Genomic DNA, 27,432 nt, shown 5'->3' with positions numbered 1-27,432 from the left:
TTACAGGAAGCTGTGGACCCTATCAACTAACCATCTGATGGTACTCAATGATTAGGTACTAATCTATAATAAGCCTCCAGCTATGAATCCTCCAATGTTAAATTATAATTAGTTAGCAGTGAAAACTTGGGCTGCACCAAAACAAATACGGAGCATGAAACGCCCATGGGACCAGAACATATTGAATTGACGTTGTATGCTGATCCGCATACGTCAGAGCTTTGGATGTGCATGGGATCGTCAACTTCTCCAACTATGAATGTGGCTGGTGAATTATCATTCAAACTGCCTGTTTTTCCGTGGCTCAACCCTTGACGAATTCAAAACGCTCTCCAAAACCTGGAATGCATGAGATCATGAATGCATGAATATACCTACAATACAGCACAGTAAATACTGTCCCAACCCAAACTCGACCTTGTGGCGTCGGCTATTGACCCTGTTTGAACCACGTAACTAGAACTTCACGATGGTTACGTCCGCAATCTCAGTTCCTTTCCTGTGCGCCCCGATTCACTCCATGTTTTGACCAACTTACTGACATATTTTTTTTGGACTAGACCGTCTGAGGAAGATCTCCCTATTTCCACAAATGCACCACCAGCTTTCATTCTAGCCCCCTATAAGCACAAGTCATCTTCATGAATCGGTTGGCATTGAAACCCAAATGCCCCCAAAATCGTGGGGAAGCACAAGCGATGGCCCGGCTCAACGGGTGCCATGGATGGTGAACGCAGAACGGTACAGCGTTTCCGGGGATCATTCTCTCCTTGCTCAAGCATCACGGTGATCCTCGGTAAAGAAGCCTCAAGTCTCCGAAAGGGACCCCAAAGCCCCAAAAATATTGAAACGTGCCCCAATGACAGCTGCCGCAAAAGTCCACGATGACCTCCAAAACAGTGTGTCATGTGGGTCCCCGGACAATCAAGGCCGGCCACCTTTCACCTTGGAATTTACCTAAGTCTCCCTATGAAAACCTCTCAACACTGCCTGACCTGCACAGTGTGCCACACGGAGTTTTCTCGGTGACCGAAGCACTACGGGAGCACCTAGCCAATGAGAACCCCAATCCCTGGCGGCCAGAACCGGGTTTGCCGGGGCGTCATAGTCTTTTTACCAACAGCAGGACATCAAAGGCCAGGCCAGGCCAGGTACGTACGGTACCTAGCGACTTGAGCTCCAGCGCTGCTCATACCTAAAACAATTTCTTCCCGTCGTCTACTTGTTCTTCCCGTGTCCCTCCCAACTACCTATCCACCTTATCCATCCGTCAATTCAGTCCAATTCCTCTCCTCAGTCTTCACGGGGAACCCTTTGTTGACTTACTCCGCCGTTCCTTCGTGTCGCGATCAAGCTCGTCGAGGGATGCTTCCCATTCATATCCTCTAGTTCCTTTTTATATACCTGTTCTGTTTCTCCACATACACAAACACAAACGCTCATCATGTTGAGGAATTCGCTCTGTAGAGCTAGCTCGCAGCTCCTTCGCGGTGCTCGATGCTCTGCTGCCTCGTCTACCGCCTCTATTTCGACCCTCTCGGCCCGTACATCATCATGGAAGCTCGCCGCCTCCCGCCGCCCTCTGGCCGTTGCTGCTCGTCGCAATTATGCGACCAGCGCGACTTCTGCGCCTCCCGATCCTAACGATAACTTCCTCTCCGGAAGCACCGCTAGCTACATCGATGAGATGTACATGCAGTGGAGGCAAGATCCTGAGAGCGTCCATGTCTCTTGGCAGATCTACTTCAAGAACATGGAGAGCGGCGAGATGCCCATCTCTCAAGCTTTCCAGCCTCCTCCTAACCTGGTCCCTAACATGACCGGTGGCGTCCCTCGCCTTGCTGGCAACCTGGCCATGGAGGATGGCTCAGATGTCACCAACCATCTCAAGGTTCAGCTTCTTGTCCGCGCTTACCAGTCTCGCGGTCATCATACCGCCAAGATTGATCCCCTCGGTATCCGAGGTACCAACGACGCCAAGGGCTTCTCCAACATCAAACCCAAGGAATTGACTCTTGAGCACTATGGTTTCACCGAAAAGGACATGGACACCGAGTACACCCTCGGCCCTGGTATCCTGCCTCGCTTCAAGCGTGATGGTCGTGAGAAGATGACTCTCCGTGAAATTGTCGATGCTTGCGAGAGAATCTACTGCGGTTCTTTCGGTGTTGAGTTTATTCATATCCCTGACCGTGACAAGTGCGACTGGCTCCGTGAACGTCTTGAGGTCCCTACTCCTTTCAAGTACTCTGTCGATGAGAAGCGCCGTGTTCTTGACCGACTTATCTGGAGTTCCAGCTTCGAGTCTTTCCTGGCCACCAAGTACCCCAACGACAAGCGATTCGGTCTCGAGGGTTGTGAAACCCTTGTCCCTGGTATGAAGGCTCTCATTGACCGCAGTGTCGACTATGGTGTCAAGGACATTGTCATCGGTATGCCTCACCGTGGTCGTCTCAATGTTCTCTCCAACGTCGTCCGAAAGCCCAACGAGTCTATTTTCAGCGAGTTCGCTGGTACAAACGGTGCCGAGGATGAGGGATCTGGTGACGTCAAGTACCATCTCGGTATGAACTTCGAGCGTCCCACTCCCTCCGGCAAGCGTGTTCAGCTTTCTCTGGTCGCCAACCCTTCGCATCTCGAGGCTGAGGATCCCGTCGTCTTGGGCAAGACCCGCGCTATCCAGCACTACAACAACGATGAGAAGACTCACCGCACTGCCATGAGTGTTCTCCTTCACGGTGATGCCGCCTTTGCTGCCCAGGGTATCGTCTACGAGTGTCTCGGCTTCCACTCTCTCCCCGCCTTTTCTACCGGTGGTACCATTCACCTCGTCGTCAACAACCAGATTGGTTTCACCACCGATCCTCGATTCGCCCGATCTACCGCCTACTGTACCGATATTGCCAAGGCCATCGACGCTCCCGTTTTCCACGTTAACGCTGATGATGTCGAGGCTGTCAACTTTGTCTGCCAGCTTGCTGCCGATTGGCGCGCCGAGTTCCAGCACGATGTTGTCATTGACCTCAACTGCTACCGAAAGTACGGCCACAACGAGACCGACCAGCCTTCCTTCACCCAACCGCTCATGTACAAGCGCATCACTGAGAAGGAGCCTCAAATCGACATCTACGTCAACAAGCTCATCGAGGAGGGTTCTTTCTCCAAGGCGGATGTTGATGAGCACAAGCAGTGGGTCTGGGGCATGCTCGAGGAGAGCTTCACCAAGTCCAAGGACTACACTCCTACCTCCAAGGAGTGGACCACCTCTGCTTGGAACGGTTTCAAGTCTCCCAAGGAACTGGCCACCGAAGTTTTGGCTACTAACGAGACAAGTGTCAAGAGCACCACTCTCGAGCATATCGGTACCGTTATTGGAAGCACTCCCGAGGGCTTCCATGTTCACCGCAACTTGAAGCGTATTCTCGCCAACCGAACCAAGTCTGTTGTCGAGGGCAAGAACATCGACTTCCCTACTGCCGAGGCTCTGGCCTTTGGTTCTCTCGTTACTGAGGGTTACCACGTCCGTGTCTCCGGTCAGGATGTCGAGCGTGGCACCTTCTCTCAGCGACACGCTGTCTTCCACGACCAGGAGACCGAGGATACCTACACTCCCCTTCAGCACCTGAGCCAGGATCAGGGCAAGTTCGTCATCTCTAACTCTTCCCTAAGTGAGTTTGGTGCTCTGGGCTTTGAGTATGGTTACTCGCTGTCCTCACCCCACGCCCTTGTCATGTGGGAGGCCCAGTTCGGTGACTTTGCCAACAACGCTCAATGTATCATTGACCAGTTTATCGCTTCTGGTGAGGTCAAGTGGATGCAGCGAACCGGTCTTGTCATGTCTCTGCCCCACGGTTACGATGGTCAGGGTCCCGAGCACTCTTCTGGACGCCTCGAGCGATACCTTCAGCTCAGCAACGAGGATCCCCGTGATTTCCCCACTGGTGAGAAGCTTGTCCGTCAACACCAGGACTGCAACATGCAGATCGCCTACATGACCTCTCCTGCCAACTTGTTCCATATTCTCCGCCGCCAGATGCACCGCCAGTACCGCAAGCGTAAGTAAAAGGGATATTTCTTCTGTTTTCTATAGGCGCTAACTTGTCTGCAGCCCTCGTTATCTTCTTCTCCAAGTCTCTTCTCCGTCACCCTCTGGCTCGTAGCAACATTGAGGAGTTCACTGGCGAGAACGCTGGCTTCCAGTGGATTATCCCTGATCCCGAGCATGAGACTGGTGCTATCAAGGCTCCTGAGGAGATTGAGCGCGTTATTCTTTGCAGCGGTCAGGTCTGGGCTGCCCTTCACAAGCACCGATCTGAGAACAACTTGGACAACGTCGCCATCACTCGCATTGAGCAGCTTAACCCCTTCCCTTGGCAACAACTCAAGGAGAACCTTGACCAATACCCCAACGCCAAGACCATCGTCTGGTGCCAGGAGGAGCCTCTCAACGCCGGTGCCTGGAGCTTCACTCAGCCCCGTATCGAGACTCTGCTCAACAACACTGAGCACCACACCCGCAAGCACGTCATGTACGCTGGCCGAAACCCTAGTGCTTCCGTCGCCACTGGTCTCAAGCAGGTTCACATGAAGGAGGAGCGCGAACTCCTCGAGATGGCTTTCACTGTTAAGCAGGACAAGCTCAAGGGCGAGTAAGCGGATGAAAACTGAAGGAACAGGTTTAATGGGGGATTACAATATGGATAGTATGGTATGGTAATTGCATGGCCACTAATCGTTTGGGAGGGAAGAAGTTTATAAAAGCCGCTGGATCTGGGGAGCAACTGAGCTTCTTATGTAAACCACTTGTATCATACCCTCCTAGACGAAGGACACTTTTGCCCTACATTGGCATGGGCTTGGGAACGACATAGCATGATTTCTTTTTATTGTTTGAGTGTTCAGAGCACCTGACGGGTCGTTTCATTTTCTACATCTGGCATTGCGTAGACGATACATCTATCTAACCTATTGATATTCACATTTGGTTCAAAGTATAAGTGAGTGAGTCTATTTTCGGTTGTATTTATTATCTCAACAAGATGCAATGCTACCTTGGCGCGTCAATCTCAACCTGCCACGGCCGTACGATCCCGTCATCGCCCGTTGTAACTAGCATCTCCTCTTCCCCGCGCCGCTCCGAGGCGGCATCGTATCTCCGGCACCAGGTAATATGATTAACCTCGAAGGGTCCATGAGCTCCGGGTTGCGAAGTTAGGAGTCTCCAATTCGTCTGCTGTTGCTTGCTCTCCTCGGTGTTACCCATGGTTTGGTCTTGGCTGTCGGTTGTCGTGACATGTTGCTCCGAGTCCTCGGCGTATAGCGCAACGATCCCATCGCTGCCAGTACTCGCTACGAGTCCTGTCTGTGCACTCCATGTCACAGAGTAGATATCGCGGGTATGCACCTTGGGTAAGACAGATGTGCATGTCCACTCTTCTCGTAGAGATCTCCGCATCGTATTGGGGATACCACCAAGAGCACCGGCAACACCTCCCGTACTATTCTCCTCCGCCTCATCGTCCTGCCTCAACGTCCATACCCTGATAGTGTTATCGGCAGAAAATGTCAAGAGTCGCGGGAAGCGATCTCCCTCCCGGGGTCGTGGCTCCCATTGAAGCCCCCAGACAGTGCCCGCGTGACCCTCAAGAACAGCAACACAAACCCATTCTGCATCACCATCTTCTCGCCAGATGCGCACTGTATTGTCGTAACTTGCGCTGGCGAGCACGTCGGCCGAGTAGCTGCGTCGAGCGTTGCGGCCAGGGACGTCGGGACACCAAGCAACAGCCTTGACATCGCCCTCGTGTTCGTTAAGCACAGCGATGGTCTCCCACTCGTCGTCTTCCTCAGATGCGCCGATATCCTCCCATATCCAGACTGACTTGTCGCGCGAGCACGTAGCTAGATAAGAACCCGAGGGGCTGAAGGCGCAAGACTTGATCTCCGAGTCGTGACCCTCGAGCACAAGCGTAAACTCCCACTCCTTGCTGGTAGCATCGCCATCATCGTCGCTATCATCATTATTTCTCCTCCGCACGCTCTGCGCCGTGACCTCAACCTCCAGGCCTCCCTCGGTCTGTTCTTGGCCCTCCCAGCGCCATATTCCAGCCGTAGAGTCAAAACTGCCAGTGACGAGACATAGGTTGCCGGGGCGCAGATGGGGCTTCCATGCGATGGAGCGGACGGAGCGGGTGTGGCCTCCGGTAAGGACGCTGTGGGCCGAAGCAGTCGAGAGAGAGAACACAGTGACGGCCTTTCCGTGAGCGGTTGCGATTAGAGGAAGAGTCGGGTGAGGAACCGAGGCCCAGGCGCGTTCGTGAAGGTCAGGTTTGAGGGGCGCGAGGGCAGTGATGGAGGCCGAAGTCGGCGCCATGATGAACGAAGCCGCGAAGGCGAGAGGACGATAATTGAGCGATTGACGACGATCTATGGAGATTTTAATGTATGGGGTTGTCGCCAGCTGGATTGGGCTGTTTAGGTAATAACCAAGAAAGAGTCGAGGTGGTGAAGTTTAACAGTTCATTTGAGTATTTCCCCTCCTTAGGTCAAAAGTTCACAATGGGATGGGGTTGAGTGATAAGATAAGTAGGTAGCGAGAACCCCTCCATTGAGTCAGTGACGTACTAAGCTTACATGGATCTAAACTCACCTCTAACCTATGATAAACAAGCCGCATAAAAGAAGCAAATAATTACCGCGTCAATTTTTACAAAATGACAGATATATAGATGGCTATATTTACAACATCTAAACCACCTTCGACTTAAACCATAACCAAGCCTCCTTCACATCACCTCCAGGCCTCAAATTTTGCTCCCTTGCTCTCTCGAGACCTCCCTTTCTGAACCCTCCTGGGAGGAGAAGCCATATCAGAGTGATAGCACCAAGGAGTCCGACTATTATAGGCTGTAGAACCTGAACTCCGGTCTTTTGCGCAATTGCACCAACCGCGAATGGTCCCACAGCTGCACCACCTCCTCCGACCGCAGCCGCGAACCCGATGGCACTGACGTGATAATCAGCTGGGAGTAACTTGGTTGCAACAACCATGGCAGCAGGGAACAGAGGCCCCAGGAAGAACCCAAGAAGCATGACGAAGATGACAGAGGCGACGAAGTTGGGGACAAGCCAGTACAGCAGTTCCAACCCTATGGAGAGCATAAGATAGACCATGATGGCCGTCTTCTCACCAGTCCTCTCTGTGACGAAGCCCAAAACAACTCGACCCAATGTCAGCCCGAGCCAGAACAGTGTAACTGTCAAGCCAGCAAGGAAAGGTTTGGCATGTCGTACTCGAAGCATGAAAGTGACAATCCAACCCCCCAAGCTGACCTCAGTCGCGACGTATCCCAGGAGAAAGACAGCAACTATCCAGGTGATGGGTTTCTTGAGTGCCATCCGTGTTGTTGCACGGTCTTTAGCTTCGTCGTAGCGAACTCGCTGTCGATACACTTGACCGGTTGCATCCCAGAATGCGGCTGTTCCAACAAGAAGTTCAACCACAGCAAGTCCTATCATGATGTAGTAGAAGGTGTACCAGTTCAATTTCCCCTCGGTTACCATGGCAGACGCAATCAGAGGGCCAATGGTGCCACCGAGGCCATAGGCGCCATGGAGGAAACCCAAGAGCTCGTTGGCTCTGTGCATGTTACCGATCCAGGCATTGTAGCCACTATCTTGGATACCGTTACCGAAACCAGTAAACAGCATTACGCAGGGTAGCGCTGGAAATGGAGGGTGAAGTGCCACGGGGATGTAGGCGATGAGACGACAGAGAGGCCCAAGAACTGCAACGCCTCGTTGGCCTAGGGTGTAGTGTATCCAGTTATTGGTGAGTGCAGCGACTACATAACCAGCTACAGGTACAAGAAAGAGAGTGGAGACGGTGGTGTAGTTGATGCCATAATATGTTTCAATCTGATCAAATTAGAAGAGAGTACCTAGTAGGCGATTCAGCTGAATACACGCACGTATGGCAGTAGAGCCTGTAGTAGTCAGTCAATGAAGCTCTAGGCTTGCCGAAGGTAGGCAGTAACTTACCCCTGGAGATGCATCATTCATACCCATAATGAGAAATGAGAAATTGGTGGCATAGTAACGATACGAGTTTATTCGAGGGCTGTTCCAATGCTCAAGTTCATCGATCGACTCTCCGCTGTCGTTCGTTTCGGGCTGCTGCACGGCCTCCACAGAGCCCAACTTCTCTTCTAACTCGTCATGATTCTGTTGTTGAGTTTGCTCTATCTGGCAAGATTTCGAGTTCATTGAAGGATCAATAATAGGCTTGAATATTGATCGTAATTGATTTTGTAGCATAAATACGTTGGAAGAGATATGAAGTCTTTTCATACAAGAAAGACCGTTGGATCCAACGGTACTATATATGCAAGGTCGGGTAAATTTCTCGCTAGAATGAATAATACATTCACCGCAACCGTTCAGGTACAGTACCTAGCAACAACCACTGAGAGATCCATGATTTATTTGGCCAGCTGAGCATCCAATATCAACTTTGTTCAATTACCTAGACTAGGTACCTAATAAGGTGTTGAAAAGCGGGCGGGATAACGGGACGGTAGCCCGAAACGTACTGTATGTCTGAGTCTGAGTTTAAGTCTAACACCATCTTGTGATTCATTTTCAAGTCGACCACACAGTAACATCAGCGGACACCATATCTGTTCATCATCTGTGGTGATACTCGGGCATTTCGTACTGCAGTGTTTTGTAAGACAAGACACCAAAACTCATCCAGAGGATAGATAATTGTGATGAGGTCACTATGCTCCGACTTGTGACTTCCATGGCAAATAAAAACGGGTCAAGCTTAACTCGACCTCCCTTTAAGCAGATGAAGTTTATTGGATATGATTGGCTCTATCATCTGGGGTCTGATATCCCCGGATCGTCGCCAAGGTTTGATATCAACTCCCACGGCCAAAGTTCGAATGATAGAGAGACGGTTAAAGAGAAAAGAGAATCTCGGAGAATTCTTCATAGGTACCCATGCACGTGTTGAATTGTTACGTTGAAATGAGGCTGTGTAACAATGAGATGAATGCTACGCCACACGCGGGGTCTCTCACAACGTCATCGGCTTGTCCGAGCCCTCCACTCACTTCCTCTCCAGTTCAGTTCAGCTACTTAGGTACTTTACCAGTGCCAGTTGAACGGGAGGCGGCTTAAAATACGACGTGGAAATGCCCAACGAACGATGCGCCTTGTACCAGGCAGTCCTATAAACGCCGTCTCGTGGTCTGTCTCATGTAGCTTGAAGAGGCTCGTCATCATCAGCTGTGTGATCAATAGATAGGTAGTAACTTAGGTAGACACAGAATCTTCTGCTCTATCTCCTTCGGTACCACCATTCACATCCCCAAACATTAGACCAAACTGCTGCTGCGCCACTCACCACTTCGGCTCTTATAACTCAGCTACTTTGCCTTAGTCTACCTCGCAGCTACAGGGCCTGCCTGCATTTGTCCTCATAAGGCTGACGTCCACCCACTGAGTTCGGGTGCCTCTTCACTTTTGTCCAGCCACATAAGCTTCCTACTTCCCCTCCTCGCCTACCTTACACCAGAACCAACCGTCTCGCTCTGCGTCGCTTTACACTTACTTGTAGAATTCCCCATACAATGTCAAAAGACTACTACGAGTACGAAGAGTACTCTCGTCGCCGGCGCGACTTTTCTCCCGACAACTACTCCGGCGGTGCCCCGGGGTCTCAGCAACAAGGCCCTCCTCCCCCCCCCCCTCCTGGCGCTCCTCCTTATGCCTCAGCCTCCCGTCTTGATGACCCTTACTACGGCGGCATGCCTCCTCCTCCGCGGGAGCGCATGACCCTCGAGCCTCCCGAGTCACAGAACCGCCCACGATCTGTCCCACCAAACACCACCATGGTCCGGCGCAGCCGCTCTCGTTCCCGTCCTCCCTCAGATGACGAGGATTATGATGACAGACGGAGCTCGCGAAACCGCTCACAAAGTCCCATCACCCGCGCTCGGAATGTCGTTGATGAGAACTTCTCTCATTCCGCCGGCGGCATCGGCGCCGGTATTTTAGGCGCTGTCGTTGGCGGTCTTGTAGCTCGCGAGGCGACTGAAGCTGCAACACGCCGCAAGCACAAGACCCGAGGTTACGAAGACGAGAATGAGGACCGCACTCGTCTCGTTTCCACCATTCTCGGCGCCGTCGCTGGTGGCCTAGGAGCCAATGCTCTCGCCAATAGGGTTGAGGATTCGAGGGAGCGAGACCGACGACGCCAACTCGATTGGGAGCGTGAGCGTAGCTACGTGCGCGAGCAGGAGATGCCCCGCTACGAGCAACGGAGATCCAGTGACCGTGATAGAGAGGACGACCGCCGCGATCGTGATCGTGACCGGTATGATCGCGGCAGGGCCCTACCCCAAAACGATGATGATGATTATGACTTCGTCTACGATGATCCGCGATACGAAGATCGAGAACCCAGGCGACGTAGAAGCGAGGACAACTACCGCTATCGCCAATAGTCGACCTGTCTTTTTACCCCTCGACAGCCTATTACTACTTCATTATGACATCTCACGACAGTATTTATTTCCCTTGTTTTCTTCCTCTCTTAGCTTATGTTAAGTGACGTTTAAAAACTGCGAGCGGTACTAGAATTGTTTTTTTAATTACCACAGGCTGAACCATCAGTCTGGATGTTAACTTTTGGAGATCTCACGAAACATGACTTGGCGCCTCTTGGATATTTACATAGTTGATACAGTTCTGTTTAAAATGCTTACGGTGTCATGTATTGGTTTCGTGGACCTATGAGAGTCCTTTTGACACATTCTCGGGCTGCTCCTCGTATCGAATTTACAATGTATTCACACACCATGATAACGATCATGCAGCTGAATCACCTGTCCTGTTTGCAGCTGTTCAGCTCGATGATGACGTGCTGTCCAACCAATTCAACTCGATCGAAAGCAACGAGACCAAAAGCATGACTCGTCACCAGTAACAAGCCAATCAATCATATCCCTCCCTGAACCGTTGTCCACCGTCGCTCGCCCCGGTTGTTGGAGTCCCTGCCATTGCCTCCAGTGTGTTCTCGAACATCCTGCTCTCGCTCCACGATGACCTTGAAGAACTGAGCTATGTCAGCAAGCGCGCGCTGCTGATAGTCTGGGACATCAAGCATTTTAAAGGTTGACTGGGTGTCAACCAACTGCTTCGCAATCACAGAATCTGGCTGGCAAAGTGTCCGGACGCACATTGCTCTGGCATTGACCTTCATGGCGCGCAGGAGCCCGCCAATCTCAACAGGATCGGCTTGTCGGCGGCCATAGAAGCGAAAATCGTCGACGTGGAGGCTGATAAGTTCAAGCTGCGTCTCCAGGTCGTAGCGAAAACCAACAACCTTGGGTCGGCCCTTGTTATGCCACGTATCTGCTACCTTTTTGAGCTTGTCAGGCACAAGCCGACCCTTGTCCAGTTGCACCGTAATATAGTCATTCAATGCAGTGCTAAGGTTGAACTCCAGTTCGCAGTAGAGGAGGCTTTGCTCTCTGGCATTTAGTGAGATGGCGACCTGTGATGTCGGGCGAGACCGGATTGCGGGCTGGGCCCGACGAGAGGTATGATGAAGCTCCGTCTGCGGTTAAGTAAGTACAAACATCTGACGCTGTATTTCCCCAACATACCATGTCTTTTGCGAGTTTCTTGATGTTGTCCAAAATTCCGGTCTTCTTCTGGAGCGTCTTTGAGCTTTGATCAGAGCCGCCGTTAGGGCGTTCGAGCCACCCGTTATCCCCAATCATTGTTTTTTCGCCCTTCTTGGAGCTTGGGTAGTCTGTTCCCCTGAAATAGAACTGCAGTGGTGAGAATACGGGAGTGTCTTGAACAGTCCGATGATAGTTGCTGTTATTAAAGCCCACTGTTACGACTTGTGGGATCGGTGGAGAGTGTACTGCGATGGCTCGGGCCTGTCTCAATCCATCGGCAGAGCTTTTCGAGCGTCGAGGCCTATTGACCAGATCCTCTGGATGGCTTACCGACTCCCTGATCATGGAGGAATCATGGCTCCTCTTCCACTCTTGGAATGAACCCTCTCCAGCACCATTGAATTTGGATTGTGACCTGACGTGGCTGAGGCGAAGAGGTGATGGGCGGGCAGTTTGTTGAGGGGAGTAGACCGAAGAGGCATCATCGTCAAAGACCGGCTCACGCTCAAAGCTTCCCTGCCCTAAAGGAGAGACTGCATCGGGAATCTCTTCCATCTCGGCTGGTCGAGGCACTGTCCCACTACGACGAAGAGTCCCAAGCTGCAACGGAGAAGGCGGGTTGATATGTCGACGTTCTGCTAAACTGGCAGAGAACAAGTCCTTGGAAGAGCCCGAATGGCGACCGGGCATAAGCTCCGAAAAGGTTGGAGAATTCACATCAGAGGGACCATCATCTCTAGTAGTCCAACCGTATGAATTCTCATGCTGTAGAAGTCTTGGTTTGCTCTTTCGTGGTGTTGACCTTGGAGTCGTTCTTGGAGTGGTCATCGTAGGCTTTTTCTTGAACTTAGCAGCCTTCGTTGGGCTCTTATCGACTTGATGACTGAAACTTCAGAATTATTAGTTAGAAATAGCGATAAATAGAAACATATGACATACGCGTCTGTAATCTTGTCAACTTGGCTCTCAGTCAAGTTCATGCGAATATGAAGCGGTTGTTTGACAAGACGCTTGCGCGGAGATAGCGAACGCGCTCGCGACTCGAATCCTGGTGATATATCCCGGAAATCTCCTCTCAAAGGCGTCAATATAGATGCTGAAGGGTCAGAGTAGCGCCCTCTATTCGAACTGTCTTGTTGCATCGAGTCCAGAACCTCGAATCTCAGTAGCCACTTGACAGTAGCTCCGAGTGATACAGGATGATGGTGACATATCACCACCGAGGTTCAGGCAAAGTACTTAGACGAAAGTCAGAAACCAAAAACAAGCAAGGTTGCCGGCAATAGGTGAATTAATGAATGAATCAGAGACTTCGGTTGGTCCAGTCGAAAATTTGGGTGCTGAATTGTTGTCAGCTGGCAACAAGTGTCAACGATAAGCCAACACTAGCGAGCCTCTGACGCGACTTTGGGAGTTCGGTACCGCTTCATTGCAGTCTCACATATGCTACCTTGCTGTCGAATTGATCTAGAAGTCCCCAGCAAGGCTTGTTTGAGATGCTCGCATCATCTGCTTGTCACAATGTAATATACCCTGCAACACGGCCTAGAGCATCACTTGTAACTAATGAGAGCTGTGTTTCCATCTGTAATCAATGCCACTGTCGAACCAAAGCTGAGGCGTGAAAGGGCCGTGGAACCTCCAGGAGTACAATACCCCTTTCGTTGGCAGGGCAGTTACCATATCTATTGCTTTATCTTCGGCGACTGGTAGTTCTCTGATGAAAGGTGGAAGCGGCCTATCTCTGGTGAACAACCCAAACTTCCTCGCAAAGTTGGCGTTGGGTATTTCGCATTCCCTAACATGAGCATCGAACTGCTGTCTGAATGCGTCGTGGGTCAGAATTATGGAGTGATCATCTTGGACCAGTGCAGGCTTTTGATTCTCTTTCTTTCCGTTTCCCTTATCCGTCGCGCGGAACATATGTATAATGTGAGTCAACTTCTCCGAACTGATGATTTTGGAGCTTAGTGATCGACGGTAATGAGTGCGCTCAATCTGTACCTGAGACTTTTCTGTGATTATCCTTTTTGGTAATTCGTCGAGGTCAATTGACTTTTCACCGACCAGTCTGCCCTTATGAATCATATTCTCATTCCATTGCATCTCGTGAAACTCTCTGGCCTTGAGCTGACGAAACGCACGGGTACCCCCGTCACGAGATGAAACATACATCGTATGTTCTATTATCCAGTTCTTTCGTATACCGATACCGCTTGGGTAAAGAGATGACCTTGCTATTATAGGTGAGTAGTCTGAAAGTCGAGTGCGATATCTTTGAGGGTGGCTTTTCCTCCACTGTATCAGGGCAGTTGTCGGTATCATATTGGACGTAACAGTTGTGAGGTGCGGGACATGAGGGAGTTCGAGATCAGTCTGCTCCTTTTGTCAGAACTAAAGGTTGCCATGAGTCCAAGTGAGGGTTTTCACACATGTCTGTTCAGGTGATCATGTCTCCAACGCTGAAATGCTGCACCTGGGTCATCCGAATGATGGCAATCGACTTCAATCATCTCATAGAGTACACCTCCTGCGTACCCAAGGAACTCATCGCCAAGGTGGTCTCGTAATACTAGGAAGACCTAAACCACGTCAGAAAGCATTCTTTGTCGTTGTGTGGGCATCTGACGAGCCGGATTCCATCACGGTACTGGTAGTTGCGAGGTATATGGGCGCAATATCTCACAAGAACGTCGCGGCATTCTGTGAGGTGTCTGTTAGTCAATGTTCTGAGTTTATCTCATGCCTACACTGACTCTCTTCGTCAAAGATATCTGTGATGTTCATGGACCGGTCTCTTGCGAGATACGCAGAAAACTGTGTGGTATCGTCCATTCCCATATCATCTGGTCTTGAATAATCGTTCGTTTAAGTCTGAATAGCAGCATACAAGCCTCGCAAGGTAGTTGTTCACGATATATATCGCGTTTGGGCATTCAATATATGAACTTTTCTGGTTGTTGTATGAGTAAGAGCACAAGATGAAGGTGTCCCCAACGTAGCGGAAGGGACATCTTGAGCTTGTACTTCCAGTGCAACGACACTCGTGATGCACACATCGCCTGAGGCTATTGAAAGAATGGCGACTTCCATTTTCGAATACTCAGCACTTGACACACGACAGGGAAGTTCAAAGGCAGAGTTCTTCTACATTTGACTCTAGGGTAGTCATATATATACCTTGGGTAAAGCTCAGAAAATGGTTCGTTGAGGCAATGGAAAGCAATTCTATATCTAAGGTGGTGTCACCTAGGTCGGCGGGCTTTCCGGCATGGAGACAATCAAGTCAATGGGGCGACTCCTTCTCATTGATTCACTCATTGAAGGCTACCTATTGTATAGAGAGAATCATTCACAGTAAAACAGTAAATCTTCCAATCCAATATGGCGAGCGGAATTTCTTACACATCGTAAATTGGAAACAGGACCAGGACCTTCTCGTCCTCATTCAACATAATCCCAGTCAATTACTAACGCCAGACCGTTCATTGTCAGACAGGACTGGATCTTGGAGAAATGAGATCTCGGCCTACTGCCCGGCATTCGAAGGGCCCACTTCCGGGCGCGCTGCAGTGCGACCCAATCCACTGGTGTAGTTAAGATACGTTAAGACCTGGCAGTATCTCATAGCCCAACCCTAACAGGGTTCATCGTCACCCGGCGCCCCTGCAACCGAGACAAAAGCCGGACCCGGTTGCGGCTTCCCGAAATCAACTCCCGATTTCCCAAATAGGCAGTCTCGATTCCCTGCTCTCCTCTTTGCCCCAGAAACCCCACACTCAAGACAGTTGGACCCCATGACGACAAGTGATTATTCGTCTCGCCAAACCACGAAGCGGATATTTTCCGTTGGCTAGAACATTTCGGCCAGAATCTCTATCTAAAAACAATGCGCCATACAGCAGATATGCACTCCACATCCCGTACCGAAGTCTGATGCCGTCAATTCCCCTCGGGTGTGAGTCGCACCAGACTTCTGCTTACTGCGTGTCCGGCCAGACCCCCGGCATCTCTAGATATCATGCCTATCGCATTTAGCATATAATATGCGACCCCCCATCAACTCTGCCTCTTGTTTCCTCAGATTGATCACATCAGTAGATACCTAACCAAACCACGCCTCTTCCTCTTCTACACCATGTCTCAATCACAGTCCGATCGCTCCCCATACTATGACATTGGTGAGTCTGAAGCTGTTGGCTATACCAACCAATTGAATTCTAACATCAATTCTGCTAGTCATTGTTGGAGCTGGCCCGGTTGGCCTCATGCTCGCAACATGCCTTGCTCGCTGGGGCTACAAGATCAAGCATATCGATAACAGAGCTGAGCCGACCCCTACCGGTCGAGCCGACGGCATTCAGCCACGCTCTCTGGACCTTCTTCGCAACATGGGCCTAAAGTCAGCAATCATGGCTCATCACCCAGCTCGCGTCTACGAAGTTGCATTCTGGGACCCAGCTTCGTCAGGAAAGGGTATCGCCCGGACTGGAACATGGGCCAGCTGCCCTGACTTTATCGATGCTCGATACCCTTTCACAACCTTGTTGCATCAAGGCCTGATCGAACGTGTCTTTATCTCCGACCTCGAGAAGAATGGAGCTCAGGTTCAACGGCCATGGACAATCAAGGGCTTTACATCCGATGAGAAGTCTAACCCCGAATACCCTGTCACTGTCGAATTGGAGCATGTCGATGGTACTGCCCAGGAGACCATTCACGCCAAGTATTTGTTTGGTGGCGAGGGTGCAAGGTCATTTATCCGCAATCAGCTTGGCATTGCCGTTCACCACAAGGATCCCATCGCCCATGTTTGGGGTGTCATGGACGGTGTCGTGAAAACCGACTTCCCTGATATCAAGGTAAGCTGAGCTTCTCAACAAGCCCTATTTCATGGTTTACTGACGACGCTCAGATGAAATGTACCATCCATAGTGAGCACGGCTCCATTATGGTCATTCCGCGAGAGGACAACATGGTCCGTCTTTACATCCAAATTGCATCCTCTACAGATCCCGATTGGAATCCCAGACGAACAGCCACCGAGGAGCAAGTGCAAGAATCGGCCAAGAAGATCTTGCAGCCTTACTCTATTGAGTGGGAGCGCGTCGAGTGGTATTCTGTCTATCCTATCGGACAAGGCATTTCAGAACGATACACACTGGACCAGCGAGTCTTCCTTGGTGGAGATGCTTGCCATACACATAGTGTAAGTCCTCCCGTGCTCCAATTATCACCACGCGCTGACACACCCACAGCCCAAGGCCGGACAGGGAATGAACACAGCATTCCTTGACGCCCAGAACCTTGCTTGGAAGATCCACGCCGTTGAATCCGGCTTCGCCAGCAGGGAAGTCCTCAAGACATACGAGACGGAACGCAAGCATGTCGCTGAGTCTCTCCTCGATTTTGACAACCGATATGCGAAGCTTTTCTCTCAGCGACCACCCGCGGCTGCTGAGGTCCAGGCTGCATCAGCCAACCATGGCAAGAACGATGTTCAAGATAACGAGTTCATCAATGCTTTCAAGGAGTCGTGCGAGTTTACCAGCGGGTACGGTGTTTACTACAAGCCCAACGTCTTCAACTGGTCACCAGAACATAGTGCACAATCCCCACTGATTCACCCCAAGGGGACCAAGCTACGAACCGGCCGCCTTTTTATCAACTCGAATGTGACGAGAGTAGTTGACGCCAACGTTGTGCATTTGGAACAGGAAGTTCCCTTGAACGGCGCGTTCCGATTGTTTGTCTTTGCAGGTGTCCCATCAAAGACCCGCCAGGCTTTGAAAGATTTCGCCAATCACCTCGGTAGCCAGCGATCATTCTACGCAGCTTATCAGCGGTCCGATCTCGACAAGGTCTCATACCACGAGAAGCACCTCCCACACAGCCGATTCTTCACCATCTCCACGATTTTTTCGTCCAAGAGACCTGAAATCGAAATCTCTCGCGACGTGCCCGGGGTGCTTGCCCGATATAGGGACCACGTTTACGCTGATGACCGATCCGATGCACGATTCCCTCAGGCGAAGGCTGTAGCCCATGCCAAAATGGGTCTTGATGAAGAGCTTGGCGGAGTGGTCGTTGTCAGACCTGATGGATACGTAGCAATTGTGGTCAGTCTTGTCGAAGGTAGCGGAACGGTGGATGCTTTGAACGAGTATTTCTCGACTTTTTGCACAAAGAAGTTGGGACCTACTTTGGCGCAGCTGTAGGTACAGCACTGAGGGGATGAAGACTGTTGAGCCAAAAGGTTGTCGAGACGTGCTGATTTGATGTAAATGATGGCTTTAGCGAATATACATATGGTGTTTAGATCATCTTACAATTGAAGTTACTGCATAAGTATACAAAGGAAAGAATCTCTCGGCGAAGCGATTGAGAGGTGGTCATGTGTCTCTACCAGAAGCTCAGCAAATTAATCGCGAACCATGCCCATTGCATATCCGTAGACGCCAACAAAATCCGATATCCTCAGACATGGGGGTGAGCCATCGAGAGCTCTGCTTTTAGGGAACAATTGTGTCGACAAAAGTTAGCATTGATTTACTATGATCTTTGTCCCAGAAAGTTCTTTGCTTGAGCCTACCTATTCTGAGAACCATTTACTACTAACCTACCAGGAGTAGATTCATAACTTGACGGATAGAACAAAGGGTCTTTGTCCTATGTTTTTTTGTTCTATTTTTTTTTCTAGGTGCATGGTCTTATCTAAGTTGGTAAATTACCTACGAAAGGCAAGGTAGTTGTACAAAGTCTCAGGATTGATCAACCGAGATCTCTCCAAACGTCTCACTCCTACCCTCGCGTGCTCAGAAGACCCAAATCAGATAACAGCAGCATCCATCACTCTCGTTTCGATCATGCTAGTTTAAATAATTGGGCTCCTGAGGTCATCCAATTAACTACGTGAATTTGACCAATCGCGGCGACGTCACGCGTAGCCCCACCTGACCTGTCAGTGCGGGCGCACTGACCTCCACCTGCATGTCCTGAGAGGCTGAAAGACTTCACGTCTTTCAACTGACCACTGTAGGTAACCTTCCACAGCGACATCATCCCCTACGGGCTTGCGTGGTCGTGATGGCATCACCGGAACGATTTGGATAAAGGAGAACTAATTGGGAAGTGGCTGTAGCAACACGACGCGACGCCACTGTTGTCGCGCTCACGCGTCTTGGGCCCGAGCTCGAGTGATCTGGCATGGTAAAAACCGAACTCGACTATTCGACTCGAATCCTCCTCCTTTCTTCTCTCAACCATCAACATCAACTGCAGCTTCGATCAGCTTCATTTTGACTCGTTCGTAACTTCGATTCTTGTAAGAACAATTTCGCATTAGCTTCGCAGCTTCCCGATTTCACTTTCGATTCACCGCTCGTACTTTACACTTGACACTGCTTGACACTTGCTGGCACCTGCACCACGGTTTGCTTCTGCTTCATTGTCACTGCGATACAATACAACACCAACAGCACGTTGCTGGCAGCCCGGGTTGCTTTGTTGACATCGCATTTCCCTGTCGGCTGTTTTACTTCTTTCCTCGTTTTCCAGCTGGATCACGATAACTTCATTCCACTTCACTTCACTTTTCTTCTTTCACGAACGCGACTGCTTCGGCTGGTCCAAGTTCCACATTGCACTTTCTAATTTTCACTTCAAACCCAACATTTCGCTCATCATGTCTTTCTCGCTTCAATCGCGCATTTCGGTCCACCAGTCCGCTAATCAAAATGGAAGCCCCGTGCCTTCGCATCTCGTGGAAGCTGCCGAAAGGCGACGGGAGCGACAGCAGCTGCAGATTGCCTCCAAGGCTAAAGCAACTACCCAGGTTCAAGTCTCCCTGCCTTCGCCAAAGGTTGAGTTTGTTACTCCTCCCAGGCAGATCAGGCGACCTACTGCGCGTCTTTTGATTGACTCACCACTTCCGCGCCGCGAGATTTTTCAAGATCCCGTTCTTCACAAAAGATTCATTGCCACAGAGTCTCCTCCCAATCTTAATCTTTACAGCAACCGAAAACCCCGACATAAACCAGAGGCCGAAACTGTCAACACAAATGACGAGGCCCCCAGCACACCCACACCCAAAACTATCACTACCTCTATCTCTGACCCCAATCTTGTTGTTGTCGATGGCATACAGACACGCAAGCGTCGCGCCGAAGATACTGAGATCGACCTTGTTGCCGCACAAATCGGTGTCACTGACACTTCCACCCCTATCGTTACTCTTCGCCAAGGAGAGACTGTTCCTAGCGAGGAATCTGGCCAACAGGCCCATGTAAGCCCATCTCTTGTTATTTGCATGCCTGCCCTTACTGACCTGATACTACAGACCTCAAACCGCATGCTCGGAATTACACCAGGCGCCAGATCTATCACCAGGATGATATCTAGCCTCTATTCGGCCTTCACAGGCATTGGTGAGACGATCACCAGAATCTGTAAGTTTCAGCCTCCACATAACATTGACAGTCTTGTGTTCCTTCTGTTCTAATTCGTTACTAGTACGACCTCAGTCCTATCAAATTGCTGAATGTCGCTCTTACTTGAGTGAAAACCAAGTCAGCAACAAGCGTGTCAAGATTAGCACCAGTTGTGATGGCAATGCGGCTTCCAACACATGCACTCCTGGTCAGAGTGCTGGGCTCCGCTGGATCGACCAAGATGGCCTTACCACATTGGTGGCTGACTATAAGTACTTCGCCAAGTCCTTCATGACAGTCTGGGAATGCCTTGAGCAAAAAGCTCGACAAGAAGCAAACAAAGACCTGGCACCACTTAGCGCTGACATAGTCGATGCCAACAATCGTTATGAGGCGCACGACCATGACTTTTACGATATCTTCACTTTGCAACTGCAGAGGATTTATGACTACTTGAACAGAATCTACGAAATCGGCGTTATCGTCAAAATTCGGGACAGCAACGAATTTGTTCCTCCCGTTCTTGACTACGGACTCTCTGCAGAGTTCGCCGCACACCTCGAATCGATTAAGCACTTTCTATCCGGTCCGGCGCTTCCTGTTGTTTGCAACAATATTCTCAAGAAGTGTGGGGAAGATTACTGGAACGTTTCACAGGCATTCCTGGATCGAGTTGTGCTTGATATTAAGGCTATCCTTCGCAACCTTCCCGCCCCAAGCTACGTTGACTCTGAAGAGTATCGTGGCAAGCTACAGGACATGTTCCCTACCCCACCACGAACTGACCTCGAGACGCGTTTCTTACTGCCAGGATCATTTCCTGAATTCGATGAGCTTAAGGAGCGAATCAATAAAAATCTTGATGAACAGACTGCTTCATTCACTGAGGCAGCAGCTACAAAACCCGCCGTTCAGGCTGCTCTACCTGAGCCAGTGCCATCGTCCCCTCGCCCTGATGTCGCTCGCCCTCACTACTACAAAACAGACTTTCTTCTCGCTGGGTTTGCTCATGAGAAGATCAAGCGGATAACACCCGCGGATTATCGCCAAACCTTTTATGAGGAAAGCAACGCACATCAAGCCCTAAAAACTCAATACATCACCGACTTCGCTCCCAAGGTTCCTCTTACCTCAAATGAAACCGGAACTCTCCGATCTATTCTTCGGAATCGACGAAAGCATCCGTCAAAGGTCACGCCCAAGCGTCTTCGCGTAACATGTCGACCCAAGGCTGTACGCTTTACGGACGACACCATCAGTCCGAAACCAAGAACACATCTGGGTCTAGATGTACCTAAGCAGATTAACTACGACGAGGAAACGGGAGAGGCCATTCCTCCGACCCAAGCATTTCAGGAGCAACGCCCTCATTGGACCCGTGGATGGCTCAACATACCACCTGTTCCCGCCGAGGAGCCACCCAAGAATACCACATTCAATCCTTTTAGCGTTGCTGAATGTCTCCGCCGTCGCCGCTTAGAAGAGCACGATGGACGTGACTTTGATACGCGTATCAGAGAGATATTTGAGCTTCCTTCCCTCGATCTCCAGATCAGCGACGACTCAAAGGCCGGGATTGACCATGAAGTCGAAGAGGCCACTCAAAAAGCTGCTGAAGAGGCTCGTTTGGCTGCTGAGGCAGCGCAGCGTGAGGCGGAGGAGAGGGCTCGGAAAGAGCGCGAGGAACGCCTCGCTCGATCTGGAGGACTTCGCGAGCCTAATCAGACATTCGTTGCACCAGTTTCACCGGAATGGCACACAAGGGCAATGAACACACTCAATGCTGCATCGTCCACAAGCCTTGCGAAGTCTGCCGAGGGTGTTGATCTCCGAAAACACGACTTTGCCAAGATCGTGTCCTCAACTGAATGGCTAAATGACGAAATTGTCAACGCGTCTCTTGTCTGGCTCGATCGAGCTATCAACTCAGCTGCCGGCATTAAGGATGTCAAGCGGAACACTCGCAAGATCTGGACCCCGGGCTCATTCTTCTTCAAACGCCTTCAAGATCAAGGCACCGGCAATACCCAGAGGACACTGCGCCGATACGGCATCGAGAAAAGAAACTTTCTCGACATTGACACCATTCTCTTACCCATTTGCGAGCATTCCCACTGGACATTGCTCGTCATTCGTCCCTCCAAGCGAACAGTCGCCCACATGGACTCGATCAATGCAGGCGGCAACCGTTCTTACACCGCGCGTGCCATGGCGTGGATCCGAGACATTTTGGAGGAGAGATTCATTGAGAATGAATGGAAGATCATTCTCCACGAGGCTCCTCTACAGAACAACGGCCATGACTGCGGTGTTCATACTATCACCAACGCTATGTGCCTCTCCTTGGGCATTAGTCCTATTGAGGCATACACTGCCGACGACATGCCCACTCAACGTATTCGCATCGCCTGCATGCTTCTCAACGGCGGGTTTACAAATGATTTTGACCTGCGAGTTTATTAGGATTCCAATACCACTATCGGATAACACTTATCAAATACAGACTACTTTATTATGGCTTATGGAAGGGGCAGGCGTGGCTTTTTTGTACAAGGCGTTCAGGCAGAGAAAGTACTGGGGAAAAGTGTTTCGGGTGAGATACCACTGCATTGCATTCATTGTAGGAGTTATAGTTATTATTTGGTCCACGAAGGGACGACTGTTGGTCTAGCCCAGCCGCGGTGCTGGATGAATAAATACATAAATACAATTCTCAATACTCAATTTTCTCTGCTCTGCATCATCAAGTATGCTCGGGATTAGGTGCCTAGCCCATGATAAGACTTGGTGTTTCTTATTATTGTATCATAGAATTTAAACATGAATAACATTCTAGACTCCTTTCCTCGCGAGCTTTGTATTTGCGTGTTATTGCAACTTTCCCCGCCATAACCTCTGGTCTGCCACGGATAGCAACCGGGGCATGCTGTGAGTGGCTTGTAATTAATACCAACCCCAAGGAGACGGGAGCTGATGGGTTCTGAGCGCTCTTGGGCAGTCTCGAGAGAGAAGCGCAAGCCATGAACCACATAACGAAGGCAACGATCACGCAGATTTCTGGACCATCGGCGTGTCATTGTATTCCGCTTTCTCTTACGTACAGCTGCTAACTTGTCAGCCATAAGCGAGCGAGCTCGGGTAAACGAGCCTCAGAGAAAACAGCAACAACGGGTCTGTGATGCCATCCCCCACAACACCACAGGCCAAGTGGGCGACGCGTGGGCCTCCGGGTCTACTGGGATCAAAATCGTGTCGTGTCGTGTCCTATGCTCTTGTCTGGTCCCCTCTTACGTTTCAATTACGCCGAGGTCGGCCATTGACAAGTTCCGCTGTCACCATCTAACCGTTCGCTTGGACAATGAAATAGTTGGATCAAACTGGGGAATTTCTCAAGGCCCAAACATGAGTCAACAGTAAGCGCTTGAGCCGGTGCTTCTATTATTGATTAGATTGGGAGGACAAATGGAGCAAAACTTGGTGATTTGCTCAACTCGGTATGGCTAAAGGCAAGACAGGACAAACCCAGAGGCTTGGACACGGCCAAGAAGAATAGAACACTGTCCACCTTGATGGTCCTTCAAACAAGGACGGCTCAAATATGCTGTCAGAGAGAAAGCTTTGGTTCCAACAGAAAGGATTCTGTGTAAAGTACTGGCACCTGACCAACCGCCGCCCTTTGTTCACAATAGCGGAATAGAGGTCAAAAAAGGCTTGGCATTTGTTGGTGGTTCGCGTAGGGCTCATGGAGACCATTAGGAAAGCTTGGCAATGGGATTCTAGAAAGACTGTAGCAAACAGATTCCGACAAAGAAAGGCCGGGTCTACCAGAGGCGTTAGAGTAGAACTGATGGTTTCGACGTTCCACCAAGCCCGAAAACCTTGACATATCCGATGCCCATGCAAAGCGAGGAAAGACCAATGTTTGCAGACTGGCGTGCGTGCTTGTTGGGTTGGCTCAGGAACTTCGGGCCACTCGAAATAAGGTATCGCATCCATGGCCACGGTACGCCGACACTAATAGGCGCGTGGTGATCCAGGGTCCTCAGCCGCAGGGCACTATTCGATATGTGGAAGCGGTTTTGCCACAGGCAATGCACCAGAAAGAGGCGGATCGAGAAATAGGCCCGTTGATATCCACGCCCCAACTCAGTGACGATGGCCGGTTCTACTGTTGGACGACAATGAAACGAGCTGAAGGCAAAAGGGTTCTGTTTGTTTGTTTGTCATGCGCGCGGGTCTGCTGCAGACGAACCAGACCTCGACAAGTCAGATGCCTGTCCGTCTGCTCTGAATGACACAGTGTATACTTTATCAATGGGGGCAGTGCGAAACGATGTTACCCTCGTCAACTTTTATCGCCTGTTGGATTGAACCTATGAGTATCGCGTCGCGTCGACAACTACCGGTAGCGACTCTGTGTAGGTAGGCTACGGAGTTGGTCCGTACGGTCATCGTTGATTCCTTTCACGATCCTTCTACCGATGCGGACCGATCTTGGAAAGAATTAGAGACGCCAGGGATACGGCACCATATTAAATGTCGCAAATATAGACGGCGTCGTCCGCTTACTGGGTCGCGCGCTGTGGGGGGCCATCGCATCGTATCGCATCGCACCGCGTCTAGCCTGTATGCCAGCAATGTGATGCGGTGCGATATGACTCTCGAAGCGACGACGGCGTCCAAACGGTACCCTCTTCTGATGCCCGTAGCCAGGGTCCCGACTCATGTCGCCAGCTTGGGTGCGAGATGCCTGTGTCAAGCAAGTTCCAGGCCGTTGTAGCGGCAGAGGCTTCCTGACATGGATGGTCTGGCTGCAAAACTGGAGACGGAGAGAGAGACAGTACTGTGAGGAAAATCGATAGTTCCACTAAAAGCTTTGCTTTGGGGCTTCGAAAAAAGTCTTCTGGAACGCGCCGAGAAGGGAGGGGAGCGGAGGCTGCGGAATTGGCTGAATCTGGGTCTAACTCTGCCGGGGCGACAACGAGATCGTGCGCTTGTAGGGGATCTGATACGACACGCAAGACAAAGAATTTTTCTCTGCTTCCAACCCTTCCTCGGGTCGGGTGCGATGTGTTTCGTTGGTGGTGAGAGATGGAGACACGGCGAGGCCGGTTGGAGTTGATGAGTGGTGACACTCTAGGCCACTCCATCCAATCCAAGGGCTACGGTACCTAGAGAGTAAGGTACAGTAGCAGGGCAAGGGTGGGTGTGGTGTGGTTCGTGTAAACGTGAACGGATACCCCAGGGCCGTTTGGTCCAATTAGGAAGGCTTCCAGAACGAAATAAAACGGAAGCTGAAGTAAAAATTGTTTCTAGAAGGATTCTACCACGGGAAGGCTTCCAGAATAAGCCAGCTTGGCCAGCCACAGCCACCAACAAACAGCTTCAGGCCCAGCCAAGAGAAGCATAGCATCTCCTCATTCGGTTGGCATTCTAATGAATCTGCCTGTCACTTTCCTTGTTGGCATGGCCCGTGCTTCTGCTCCATTACCTGACGTTTGTTCAGGGCCCTGTTTATTGGCCTCAATCCATCCATCCATGGCTGTTGAGCACAACCTACAAAGTACAATAGCGTTGAAAGAAATGGTGCGCCGTACTGTCCTGTGCTGTAAAACATGGCTTCCTGTAATACCCGAAACCCTGGCGTACATTATGTAGCATTGCACCATAGTTCTCGATCTCGGCAGCCTGGAATATTGGGCACAATCGTAGTGCAGTGCAGGCACTCGGGTTTGATCCCTACGAGAACACTTGTCAGTGTCGATATGTCCACTCGTAAAGTGGCTGCCTTTGGTGTATTGTCGATGACGGCTGCCGGGCATTTAAAACAAATGTGGTCTTTTCTCCTGTTAGTTACCGCAACATATCGTCAGTCGGCCCCTTTAGAGTTACACAAAGTTCTCACCCCAGTATGACTGACACCACCAAGGCATGTCTAAAATGTACAGGTATGTTGATAATTCAACTTGAGCCGAGATTTGGTAATGTACCCCTTTATGCCCACCTATACCGAGAATCACTAACTATGGCGAGCATCGAGAGGCAATGCGATGATAGGGGCAAGACTTGAGTATCAACACAATACAAACACATACAGCATCGTGTCTGTTTTCCTTCTCAAGGACTCCCCAGTATCAGTCCGTTTGCAGAATAAAGTCTCAGCCCTGTACCATGCCCCTAACGAGGTTAGACCTGCAAAAAACCGTTTGGGTGATGGGAATGAGCAGAATGACGGCATGGTCCATTCCAAGGGATGCCTCCACATTCTTGCCCCTCAGAGATGTCTCCCATTAAAGGCCAAGGCCAATTACGGCCAAGACAGCTGGAGCTTTCTTATTGCACAAGAATTGGCATCGGTATGTGGGCGTGAATCACTGTCATCATGATCGCCAGCCAATGCTGTCGTCCATCAGCATGCGTAACCAGCCATCAACCACCACAGTTTGCTCTTGCGTTGAGGGCTCAGCCGACCTTTGGTTGGCCTGCTGAGATGATCCTTTCACCCTAGACTTGAGGACGATTTCCGCAATCATATAGCGCCACAGTGTGGTCAGATGTTTTGTTAGATGGGTCAGAACTCCACTGATGAATGCCGGTCCAGTAAAGAGATACGATACTTCAGAGAAGAAGCTCAGGGTGTGCTGAGATTAAATTCCGATGCCCTGAAATTGACTCGATGCCGCAGTTCGAGTCTATGTACCTACCTGATCAAAGAACAGGTATAGCACGGTCACGATTCGACATCGTGCATCTCGATATCTCCATTGTCAATCCTTGATATCCGAATATGGTTCAGGGTCTGTACTCACTGCCTAATCTGCAGCCATCACTGAAAACAGAGACATCTCTGGTCTCTCAGAATATGACACACAAAGTGATTGAAAAAGAAGCAATTGGAACAAGGGCTGCAAGGATTAGATGCATTCTATTGCTAATACTTGTTCGATTTGAAGCTTCAGTCCATCTCACGCCGCAATCGTTCGCCTAAGCGCGGCTATTCATGGCGTTTGTTCTCTCGACCTGAGCTATCGCGCAATATCAATTGGTCACCTTGCTGCAGAAGGAAAGCCGTGATGAATCCAGTAACTCACATTTTGCGGCTCTTTTAGGCGATTCGGCATCTCTCCCCGCCTCCAATATGAGGGGGACGTTAATACCTGGCCTACCTGGTCAAGGATCCAAGGGTCGTGTTGGAACATTCACCGACCTTTCGCCCTTTGACCAGTATGACCAGGGGCCAGCAAATCATACTGATGCCATCACAATGTGCCATGTATCCAGCACGATCGACCGAGATGTCGCTG

The 27,432-nt window shown here is 50.5% G+C and overlaps 11 protein-coding genes across 13 annotated transcripts; 5 read left to right on the top strand and 6 right to left on the bottom strand.

The window, feature by feature from the left end:
* Window positions 1-281: 281 nt before the first annotated feature.
* Window positions 282-6,557, top strand: FOIG_04378 (2-oxoglutarate dehydrogenase, mitochondrial). The gene is made up of 3 exons (XM_031202582.1): window positions 282-501; window positions 561-4,055; window positions 4,109-6,557. The coding sequence occupies exons 2-3, from the start codon at window positions 1,445-1,447 to the stop codon at window positions 4,651-4,653; spliced, it is 3,156 nt and encodes a 1,051-aa protein (XP_031068029.1). The 5' UTR covers window positions 282-501; window positions 561-1,444; the 3' UTR covers window positions 4,654-6,557.
* Window positions 4,914-6,562, bottom strand: FOIG_04377 (uncharacterized protein). The gene has a single exon (XM_031202581.1). The coding sequence runs from the start codon at window positions 6,371-6,373 to the stop codon at window positions 5,048-5,050; it is 1,326 nt and encodes a 441-aa protein (XP_031068028.1). The 5' UTR covers window positions 6,374-6,562; the 3' UTR covers window positions 4,914-5,047.
* Window positions 6,563-6,656: 94 nt separating this feature from the next.
* FOIG_04376 (uncharacterized protein) lies at window positions 6,657-8,355 on the bottom strand. Its single transcript, XM_031202580.1, has 3 exons — window positions 8,041-8,355; window positions 7,971-7,985; window positions 6,657-7,917 (listed from the first exon to the last, which is right to left on the bottom strand). The coding sequence occupies exons 1-3, from the start codon at window positions 8,347-8,349 to the stop codon at window positions 6,748-6,750; spliced, it is 1,494 nt and encodes a 497-aa protein (XP_031068027.1). The 5' UTR covers window positions 8,350-8,355; the 3' UTR covers window positions 6,657-6,747.
* A 759-nt stretch (window positions 8,356-9,114) lies between these two features.
* FOIG_04375 (uncharacterized protein) lies at window positions 9,115-12,645 on the top strand. The gene has a single exon (XM_031202579.1). The coding sequence runs from the start codon at window positions 9,639-9,641 to the stop codon at window positions 10,512-10,514; it is 876 nt and encodes a 291-aa protein (XP_031068026.1). The 5' UTR covers window positions 9,115-9,638; the 3' UTR covers window positions 10,515-12,645.
* FOIG_04374 (uncharacterized protein) lies at window positions 11,009-12,841 on the bottom strand (the record flags this gene model as incomplete). Its single annotated transcript, XM_031202578.1, has 3 exons — window positions 11,009-11,629; window positions 11,679-12,588; window positions 12,639-12,841. The coding sequence occupies 3 exons, from the start codon at window positions 12,839-12,841 to the stop codon at window positions 11,009-11,011; spliced, it is 1,734 nt and encodes a 577-aa protein (XP_031068025.1).
* A 421-nt stretch (window positions 12,842-13,262) lies between these two features.
* FOIG_04373 (uncharacterized protein) lies at window positions 13,263-14,540 on the bottom strand (the record flags this gene model as incomplete). The annotated part of the gene is made up of 4 exons (XM_031202577.1): window positions 13,263-14,075; window positions 14,132-14,281; window positions 14,329-14,402; window positions 14,456-14,540. 4 exons carry the CDS (start codon window positions 14,538-14,540, stop codon window positions 13,263-13,265), a joined length of 1,122 nt encoding a protein of 373 aa, XP_031068024.1.
* A 967-nt stretch (window positions 14,541-15,507) lies between these two features.
* Window positions 15,508-18,096, top strand: FOIG_04372 (uncharacterized protein). The gene is made up of 4 exons (XM_031202576.1): window positions 15,508-15,880; window positions 15,939-16,561; window positions 16,615-16,908; window positions 16,958-18,096. The coding sequence occupies exons 1-4, from the start codon at window positions 15,838-15,840 to the stop codon at window positions 17,915-17,917; spliced, it is 1,920 nt and encodes a 639-aa protein (XP_031068023.1). The 5' UTR covers window positions 15,508-15,837; the 3' UTR covers window positions 17,918-18,096.
* A 628-nt stretch (window positions 18,097-18,724) lies between these two features.
* FOIG_04371 (uncharacterized protein) lies at window positions 18,725-22,877 on the top strand. Of its 2 annotated transcripts, XM_031202575.1 has the most exons (4): window positions 18,725-19,023; window positions 19,443-19,983; window positions 20,038-20,146; window positions 20,211-22,877. In XM_031202575.1, the coding sequence occupies exons 3-4, from the start codon at window positions 20,050-20,052 to the stop codon at window positions 22,589-22,591; spliced, it is 2,478 nt and encodes an 825-aa protein (XP_031068022.1). In that variant the 5' UTR covers window positions 18,725-19,023; window positions 19,443-19,983; window positions 20,038-20,049; the 3' UTR covers window positions 22,592-22,877. The 2 variants fall into 2 exon arrangements, with proteins under 2 accessions (XP_031068022.1, XP_031068021.1); XM_031202574.1 differs by having other exon boundaries at window positions 18,730-19,983.
* A 623-nt stretch (window positions 22,878-23,500) lies between these two features.
* On the bottom strand, window positions 23,501-24,124 carry FOIG_04370 (uncharacterized protein; the record flags this gene model as incomplete). Its single annotated transcript, XM_031202573.1, has 2 exons — window positions 23,501-23,563; window positions 23,651-24,124. The coding sequence occupies 2 exons, from the start codon at window positions 24,122-24,124 to the stop codon at window positions 23,501-23,503; spliced, it is 537 nt and encodes a 178-aa protein (XP_031068020.1).
* Window positions 24,125-24,747: 623 nt separating this feature from the next.
* Window positions 24,748-25,278, bottom strand: FOIG_04369 (uncharacterized protein; the record flags this gene model as incomplete). Its single annotated transcript, XM_031202572.1, has 1 exon — window positions 24,748-25,278. One exon carries the CDS (start codon window positions 25,276-25,278, stop codon window positions 24,748-24,750), a length of 531 nt encoding a protein of 176 aa, XP_031068019.1.
* Window positions 25,279-25,647: 369 nt separating this feature from the next.
* Window positions 25,648-26,831, top strand: FOIG_04368 (uncharacterized protein; the record flags this gene model as incomplete). 2 transcript variants are annotated; one of them, XM_031202571.1, is made up of 2 exons in its annotated part: window positions 25,648-25,996; window positions 26,058-26,831. In XM_031202571.1, exon 2 carries the CDS (start codon window positions 26,179-26,181, stop codon window positions 26,512-26,514), a length of 336 nt encoding a protein of 111 aa, XP_031068018.1. In that variant the 5' UTR covers window positions 25,648-25,996; window positions 26,058-26,178. The 2 variants fall into 2 exon arrangements, with proteins under 2 accessions (XP_031068018.1, XP_031068017.1); XM_031202570.1 differs by lacking the exon at window positions 25,648-25,996 and having other exon boundaries at window positions 26,058-26,109; window positions 26,162-26,514.
* Window positions 26,832-27,432: the final 601 nt, after the last annotated feature.

Source organism: Fusarium odoratissimum, assembly GCF_000260195.1.
Source record: "Fusarium odoratissimum NRRL 54006 unplaced genomic scaffold supercont1.5, whole genome shotgun sequence".
Classification (NCBI taxonomy): Eukaryota; Fungi; Ascomycota; class Sordariomycetes; order Hypocreales; family Nectriaceae; genus Fusarium; species Fusarium odoratissimum.
This window is presented reverse-complemented; position numbering and strand designations above follow the sequence as displayed.